We start from the raw sequence: 9,661 nt of genomic DNA on the forward strand, positions 1-9,661 counted from the left end.
CAAACACACATAACATGTTTAACATAATTCGTTACATAATTGCGGAAGCGTAAAATACTTTAACATAATCAATGCTAATTAAAATATCTAATCAAGCATGATTCAAAAACATAGTCCCGTMTTTCTTCATTCACTCGTCTACTGACAAATGACACCTGAGATATATATACATGTATAGTATAAGCAAAAAGCTTAGTGAATACAATATGGTTTCATGATCACATGCACACACAAAACAACGTTTTAGCGTATTTTAATTGTTATCTTGCAAGTGAGGCATCGGCTCGTCACTTTTCTTTGCGTATGTGGCGTATTCTATGGACGAGGACTCCAAGACCTCGGAATTGCAAGCCCTCCTTTTATGTCCAACCCACCCCGTACGGTGGACGAATCTTGCCGAATCATACTAGTTGCATATCATTATTTGCAATACTCACTCATTAATGCAAATCTCATCGTGACATGCAACATACATCTCATGCAAGTGACAACATAAATCACATATGCATCATYGTCATTCCTTTCACATTATACACATACTTGAATATCATACTGATAATAACAAGTCATCATAATCTTTCTCGTCAACATCACCTTTCATATCATGCATATATTTAAATATCATGCACATTAAATAATCAAGTTATCATCATATGCATATAAACACATCATGCAAATATCATGGATAAAATACTTTTGTAATAATCATGTATATATCCCATAAAAATCGCATATGTACTCACCTTGAATCGTTAACGTTCGATAGGTCGTTCTCTCAAAAACGGCAACCTACATGATAATTTATACCATTCCTAAGTATCTTAAATAATCATAATTAAATTGATCACTATTCTTTAACAATCTTAACACGACTTTTTCTTTTATTGATCAACCCCCGATAACATCATATCTCATGTTTCACTCCAATATTTTCTTAAAATATTATTAATAATATGACGTCGTTAAATATTAATTGTTGCTTGTTCATTTTATAAAATAAGCAATATACTTCACATTTTATTGAATAATAAATATTCTACCAAAATAACTAAACTAAATAGTTTGCAACGTAAATAATGTTTTGTGACCAAAACGTCTCGTTTAAGATTTGCAAGTAAATAAAAGTGACAACAAGTCACACGCATAAAAATAACGGTCATTTCATAACTTTAAAGTTCAACATAATTAATACTCGAAATAATGTGAGAATACCAATTTTYCAAGTCTAGGSGCATTTCGGTAAATCTTACGAAGCCGAATRCCAAAGGTATACCTTTACCAATTCCCTAATTTAGAACATTCTTGGTATATTTCATAAGTCGAATATTAAAAATGTGCTTAAAAGTCCAATCCCAAAGCATAGGGGCATTTTGGTAATTTTATTAAGCAATACTCAAAGTATTGTTAAAATACCGAYTCCCTAATTGTGAGGTCATTTTGGTAATTTCATAAGGATAACAATCAAAATAAAGCATAGATACTAATTCCCAAGGTATAGGGTCATTTCGGTAATTTATAGGGCGGATACGTAAAGTATCGCTAGAATACCGATTTCCAAGTTGTAGGGTCATTTTGGTAATTTTATAGGGATTATATTCATAATAACACTTAGATATCAATTCCAAGACATAGGGTTATTTCGGTAATTTATAAAGCAAATACGTAAAGTATCGCTAAAATACCGGTTTCCATATTGTAGGGTTATTTTGGTAATTTTCATAAGGATTAAATTCAAAATAGAACTTAGATACCAATCCCAAGACATAGGGTTATCTCGGAAATTTTATAAAGCAAATACGTAAAGTATCGCTAAAATACCGATTTYCAWATTGTAGGGTYATTTTGGTAATTTTCATAAGGATTAGACTGAAAATAACACTTAGATACCAATTCCCAAGACATTGGGTCACTTCGGTAATTTATAAAGCAAATACGTAAAGTATTGCTAAAATACTGATTTCCAAATATAGGGTCGTTTTGGTAATTTTATAAAAATTATAATATAAAAATGAAGCTCATAGACCAATCCCCAAGACATAGGGTCATTTCGGTAATTTATAAAGCAATTACGTAAAGTATCGCTAAAATACCGATTTCCACATTGTAGGGTCATTTTGGTAACTAAACGGGGTAAATAATCGGAATGGGGTCAAGGTTTGCATTTTACAAAATACAAACAACTTAATGAAAGTTTCATAAAATTTATATAGAGAAATTAAATTCCTAAAGGTGTTAAAAATTAATTTYTGAAACTCAGATATATACAACATATTAAAAATATGAACACATAAAAAGCAACAAATCTCATATATAGCCCGTTGGTTAAGGTGTTCAACCATGTGTGTGAGGTCTTGGGTTCGAAACCTGGCCTCAGCACCTCTTCTCCAACTAATTTTTAATAAAAAGAAGAAACAATAAATGACGAAAACTGCAGCAAGGGGCTGCACGTTTTCAAGCTCTTTGAGCTTGAAAATGGCTCGTTTCTTAACCGTTTTTCTTCATTCTTTTTGCGCCAAACTCTTGNACATGTTTAAAAAATACATTTTTATTTTAACAAGTTACAACATTATAATCGTCTCGTTAATACCTTCGAAATGAGTCCAATATTGAATAGTTTTTTTACTTAATTATATTATTATATATTATATATATTGTGAAAAAATATTTTTAATATTTACGATTTATACTTTTACAGTTATTTATTTATATATATATTATATATTTTGGGGTTAGGCCGTCCAATTTGTACTGTATAATATGTTTTGAATTAATATGTTCTTGGGTTTTTTTTTGAAATATATATATACATGTATTAATTCAACCTTAATCTGAATTTCTGACAAAAAAAGAAGGTAAACAGTTGAAATTTCAGTCTAAAACCCATCTTTTTTTGTCTTTTCATAGCTTATGATCTATCAAATTTGTAGTTTTCTATATTGGTTTTGAGTGTTTATCTTAAAACTCAAGTTTCTTGGTTCTTTGCTCTTGGTGTAAATCGAATACATTTGTGGAGTCATTTAAATATGTTGGATTTTAAATATATTAGATTTTAAACTGTCATACAATTTTTTTCATCGATAGTCTGTAATTTGAACCATAACTCTTATTTATTCAAATTGTATTAATATGTAAAGACCAAGTGTAACATATATCATCGTTAAATCTTATCTTATAAAACCAGTGGAACTTCAAAATCGTTAAAATTCATGGCTCCCGCCGCATTGTGCGGGTACACAACTAGTGTGGTATAATGCAAAATAAAATATAATTGTTCGGTAATTATTTACAATGGAATTGAGGTGCTAAGAATTAAGGGACACCCATGATACATAATCATTCAAATAATTTTAAAACTATTAAGAGACAAACTTTTTTTTGCCAAACAAGATTTATCCCTTAACGATTCAGATGTTGCCTCTTAATAGAACTATTAAAAGGTAAACAAACAACCCCTAAAGTTATACTTGCACTTAGGGGGTGTTTAAGATTGCTTATAAAAACAATTTATTGACTTATTCTGGTGTGACACCGGTAATAAACACGTTTAAGTGTTTGGATAAACAGTTTGTACCGGTGAGGAACAAACAGGACATTATATGAGAAACAAACCGCAAAATATATGATTATCGTAAGCGTAAACTCCACTCTCTGCAGCGCCCCCATTACACGGGTCTCACGATCATTATGGAGAGGTAAATCAACGGGTAATAGGCTCGAACTGGAGACCTCATTCATATGCATTACGCCCACACCTTCACCGTTGGAACAGATCAATAGGGGACTTATAATTATCAAATGATCAGATGGCATCAATAGTTAAATGAGATTGTTGAATCTGCATGAAGCAAAAATGGAAAGCAAAACTATTCTGTAGTATGTATGGCACATAAGCTTCTTTCATCTATTTCATGTTCCAATCAATCAAAAATAAATAAATCAATCAATCTCAGCGAAGTTGCCCAGAAAGCAAAGATTCTAACTTCTATTCAAAACAACATATAAAACTGTGAAATAGGAACAACTTGATAGCATCCAGAAAGATCAACACTCGATACGCCAGACTCTGTTTTCCTTTTGATTCAAACTTTGGCATCAACGTCTCGAAAGGAGCTTGACTAGACCCTGTGAATGACGTTTAAAACGACAAGACAACCCACTTAGGTCGCGCAAAATGGAAAAGAAATAGGATATGTACTTTCATATAAAGCAGTACACAAACTCGAGGCATAAAAACTCATGTAGAATGAAGCTTTGGCATAACACTTTTTGCAGATGTAATGTTCTTTTAATCTTTTTGGTTTTCATAAGAACAACAGTTATGAAAAGCAAAGTAAAATGGATAAAAAATTCGCATTACTTGGTCTTTTTTATGAATCTTTGCAAGTATGAACTCTATATAAGACACTATAAAAGTTGCTGCAACATGAATTTTATTAAGAAATTTCATAGACAACATCATCTGGAGCACTATATCCACTTTGCCCACATCACTTGTCTTAAATCTAAACACATCGTTTTGCTAGCATACAAAAACGACGTCATTACAATGAATAGTGTAAAAGCATATGCATTTGCTTATTGGTAGAACTATGGTTTATGGACTATGTAAAACTGTAAAGATTTTTCCCTAATATGCACAAATCTTATGACCATCTATTGGAGCTATTTCCCATAAATCATTATGTGTTCTTTTAGAAAAACATTTGGTCCCATAGCAACTAAGATACACCCATACATATTATGGCATGCAGCGGAATGTAAGATTGAACATGAACCAACCCGAGAAGGCATAAAACAATAAATGGTCCAAGCATACAGAGACACCTTGAAGGCATAAAACAATAAATGGTCCAAGCATACAGAGACACCTTGAACGCATGACAAACCATGAAAGAACTTGTGACCTAAGGGTGTAGGTGGGTGAAAGAATTGTGGAAGGTTTTTTAGGATTTTAATTTTGCATGAGTAGTTTAGTGTCCCATCTCCCTGATTTTTGTTCGACCTATTTTGGTGTCCCACTCAATCCCGTTCTGTACCAATTCAATGTCACGCCAAACGTGTTACAACAAGTTTTTGTTCTGTTCCGCATACTGAACACACCTTACAAGAACTACATGCTCAATGGCGCGACAAACCCCAAAAGGGCAAAAGGCACGTGAAAGTAGCAACTTTCGTGGTACTCTACCAGGTTTAATTCCTTAAACCGGTGCTAGATTTCATGTCGGCAGCTGATCTAATGGCCAAAACTGGTCTATAAATAGAAGGTAAACTCGATTACTCAAATACAAATTGACTATGAGCACTTAATTTCTACGTTCTTGCTCTAGGATTCTAGTTACTATCTATTAGGTTTAATTTCCTTATACCAGTGATACTTTGCATGCTGTAAGCCAATCTAATGTACTTCAACAACTGGAGAATACAACCATTAGTCCATTACAACTTGGTATCCATTGAAGAGTTAAACATTAGCAAGGCTGGAGGCAACTTTGAAGATGTGTGTAATTGTTATTTTTGAGACATTTGACATCTTGTTGAACCAATTCCTGAAACTGGAACCCAAATTTAACAGCAATTTGAAACAAAATTGTTGAATTTCTGCACAGATTTTTTGATAACATATGAATGCATAATCAATATATGAACTCAAAATTGGGTTGTTTGATATACCTAGGGGACCCAACATTCATGTTGCGATGGAGTATCCGACCCGACCCTGATTCATCGCTTGATTCAATTAGCTCTTTTAACCCTGAATTCACCGCTTTCTCCTCCTTATCGTTATCGTCGCCATCTCCCTTTACCTCCTCCTCAGCCTTCTTCTCCGGTACAACTCTCAGCCTCTCGAAATAATTCCCGTAAATATACTCCGGGTTATACCCATTTTCTTCATCAAACAGCATGATATGACCATGCCATTCCCAGACCCGATACTCCGACCCGGGCTCCACATGATACCCGATACAAATATGGTGTTCTCCAATCCTAACGGCTTGACCCGAATTCGGTTTTAGGGATTCCTCTGTGTTTCCACTAAGAATGATCTTAATCACCTCCTTTTCCAGCTTCGATTCTTCTTTGGCGAGCTGGGCTTTGCCGCTGTTGTTGGATTCATCATCGTCGTCTTCGGTATCGGCGAGGTTGCTTAATGTATCTAATAGGAGAGATTCTAGGGTTTGGTTTAGAGATGGCGACGATTGGTGTTGAAGAGGGTTGGGTGGACGGACTTGAAGCCTACCCATTAAGGTTTGAAGGAGCAGATTGTCAAAATTTGGCGTGTTCGTGTATGAACCCATCTCGAGGGTTTAATGTGTGTGAGAGAGAAATCAAAGGTTTTAGGAAGAATCGGAACAGCAGGATATAAACCTGATAAACCCTTTTAAAGATCCCGGGTTAGAATACCGGTTCGGATCAATCTCATAGACTATTTGCTCCGACCGTTTCTCCAAGTCATTGATTGAATTTCTTGTCAAATTACATATTTGGTCCATATGGTTTGTTATTTTCATGTTTTGGTCATATGGTTTGTAAAGCCTGACCAAGCGAATGATTCTTAACCGGTCTTTTCAAATGATCACCATCCTGAGACTGAGACTGAGACACGGTCACCGCCTACATGCCTTTAACGTCCATTTTTCCGAAGAACAACTGCCCTCCATCTTACTGTTTATTTTAAATTTGTCATTGTCGTTTGTATTTTTACTTGATATTGGCCCTTTATACTAATGTTTGTAAACTTGTTAAGTGGTATCACGTAAGGACAAAACTTGTCATTTTACCATTTTCTTATCTTTTAACTTTTTCTAGAAAAACCCTAACACATTCATCCCTTCTCCCCTTCCTCCCATCCACCACCATTTCTCCATTCACACCCCCCCCCCAACAATTCATCTCACAAATCCTGATTGTACCACTGATGGAAAATGGGTGTTCCGCTCAAACGAAGCAAAGAACATGTGTGCACCCCACCGTTACATCTTCATTTGCGTCGTCTTCTGCAATTGGGGCGTAGAACGGAACCATCTATGTCCCAACCAAACTATGCACCTTCTTGTTCGTTGTCTTATGCATGTGGACATGTGCGACGGGAGATGGAGTGGTGATGGTGGTTGGAGAGTGTAAGTGATCATTTCATTTGCGGGTTTCGGCTTGGCACGAGTCGGGTTTAGCATGTTTTTATTTGTCCAAATGATCTAATATAACAATTCCAAACCTTTCCTAGAAACATATCCGGCTTGCCCATTGCCTAGTGAGACTAAAATACATTATACATTAAAAAACATAAACTTACATAAAATCATAATCTATTTAAATCGTTCAAAATACATTTTTTTCCAACTTAAAATAAAAAAACAAAAAACGTACATGGCTAAAAAAAATAACAAAATATGAAGTATGAACATTTCATCTCAATGATTTACCAATCTCTAATGTCTATGTTTTTTAATAATCAAATGTTTCACCATCTAATATTTAAATATTGAGAAATGAGACAAATACATGACATATCAAATACTAAGTAAAAGGAGTTTACCCCAAATCAATCAAGTGGACTTATAAAGTTTTGTTAATAAAAAGTAATAAATATTAATTATATATGAAGTTTAATCAATTATAAAAATATAAATGGGTTGCCGGTCCTGCTCATATATTTTTTATCATTCGGGTCTGCTAATTAATTTTAACGCTTTAGATTGGGCCTGATTATTTTTTGAGAATGGTTGTTTAAACTAGCATTTCTAATAGATTAGGTTTAGCATGTCATATTATTTGCGAACAACTAGTTTAAAGAACTAGAGGGATGTGTTGATAGTAGTGCCTGAAGGTTGCAACAATGAGGAGAGGGAAACGGAGGTTCTATAGTGGTGTAAGGGTTCTTGGGTTTTGATGTATGGCTGCACGATGAATGGTCATAATAGAGGTGGGAGTTGGGAGAGTTGGAGACGATAGGCACGGTGAGGGAGGAATGGTCCCATTGATTGATCAGCAGGCAGCCAGGCAGTGTGGAGGGGTAGATTCGAGGTTGGAAACCTTCTTGAAATTGTTTCTGAAATTCGACCAAGTATGTATCGGAGATGGTGTAATCAAAGCTCTGGACCGTGTAATTAGTTGCTATAGCTGACCTCAAAGCAAACCTATGAAGTCCCGAGTGCGATCCATGAGAACTTTTAGTTGAAAATTGACCATCAATCATATAAGAACAGAAAAATGGCAAATTGAAAACAGTTTCAAACAAAATACTTCATGTGAGCGGTATCTATCTAGTCTTGCCATTTGCTTGATGGGCACAAGACGAAGAGGTGATTTCTTACGAGCTACGAGTATTCCTCTTCCATCTCCAAATCTTCATTCTTCTCACCATCTGCGACCTCCCAATCAAACCAGTAAAGAAGGTTTACTGAACTCAACTCTGTGATGGAGGTTGCCGACTTTATCCCCGAGCAGGATCTCCGGCCGTCACCGAACGATATCATCTCAAAATGGTTCCCTAAAAAATCCACCTCCAGATTCTCAAACCTCTCTGGATAGAATTCATTCGGGCACTCTTTCCGATGCTTCGGATCTCTTACAATCCCCCGTCATTTGATAACCACACACGTCCCTAGGAACACGTCGTACCCACCGATCTGACATTGGCTTGAGCAATCATGTGGGAACAAAAATGACGCCGCCAGATTTATCATATTAAAATTTTAATTTTTTAAATTTACAATTTTACAAACATATGTGAACTAAGTGGAAAATGGTATTTATGTAAATCCATTATTATTAATTTGGAGTTACAAAATCAAAAAATCTGATGATTTTTGTTAATTTATTATTGATTTTATAATTTTGATTTTTCTATCTATAATGTTTTTGATTTTGTGATTGATTTTTCTATCTATCATATGACAACTCTTTTTTTTTGCCATCAAGTACAACCGCCTAACTTCCTTCAAAAAAAAAAAAAATACAACCGCCTAATTGTTTTGGTTCATTCCATCGACTCCACCCTTTAGAAATTTGTTGCAAGTTTTTACTTTCTATATCAATTCTACGGTCCATTTAAGTTGAATTGCTCTGGTCTTATTTCACATGTTTTTCCTTTTAACTTGACTGAGCTCTTTTATGAAATCATCTAGAATATATATATATATATATATATATATATATATATATAAATACAACGCATAATTTAATGAAAGCAAATTACTTAAATCATTTTTATATTTAAAAAAGTTATTTATTCTTAAGTGTTAAATTAAGAAATATAAAATCCTCAATTTTTTATATAATTTAAGTACTTTTAAATTTAGAAATAATGATATTTGATTTAGTTTAGTTTTAATTATGAGCAAGAGACCTTTAATTCTTTAATTATTTATTTTAGGCCTTCAAATCATGTAGTACTTAATATTTTTAGACATTGATATAATGTAATTTATAAGATAATATATAAATAAATAGAATTTATAGTACTTAAAAAAACAAATTAAAAATATTGTATTTTGAAAATAAATGATTTATGAAATTTTTAATTTTCATAATTATTATGAAACAGTGATCTCGTTAAGTACGTGGCAAAATCCAAGGGGCTATATGTTTTTTCTTAATCTACGGTTGACGTAAAAGAAAACGTCAAAAAATATAAAAGAAATAAATAAAATCATATTTGAAC

General features: G+C 33.7%; 1 protein-coding gene across 1 annotated transcript; it reads right to left on the reverse strand.

Moving 5' to 3' along the window:
* Nucleotides 1-3,837: 3,837 nt before the first annotated feature.
* On the reverse strand, nucleotides 3,838-6,346 carry LOC112517412. Its single transcript, XM_025124842.1, has 2 exons — nucleotides 5,671-6,346; nucleotides 3,838-4,122 (listed from the first exon to the last, which is right to left on the reverse strand). Exons 1-2 carry the CDS (start codon nucleotides 6,294-6,296, stop codon nucleotides 4,116-4,118), a joined length of 633 nt encoding a protein of 210 aa, XP_024980610.1. The 5' UTR covers nucleotides 6,297-6,346; the 3' UTR covers nucleotides 3,838-4,115.
* Nucleotides 6,347-9,661: the final 3,315 nt, after the last annotated feature.

This window comes from Cynara cardunculus, assembly GCF_001531365.2.
Source record: "Cynara cardunculus var. scolymus isolate 2C chromosome LG 8, CcrdV1, whole genome shotgun sequence".
NCBI lineage: Eukaryota > Viridiplantae > Streptophyta > Magnoliopsida > Asterales > Asteraceae > Cynara > Cynara cardunculus.

What these genes read in the sequence shown, in the direction of transcription:
- LOC112517412 (XM_025124842.1), bottom strand. Translation starts at nt 6,296, where the DNA reads ATGGGTTCATACACGAACACGCCAAATTTTGACAATCTGCTCCTTCAA.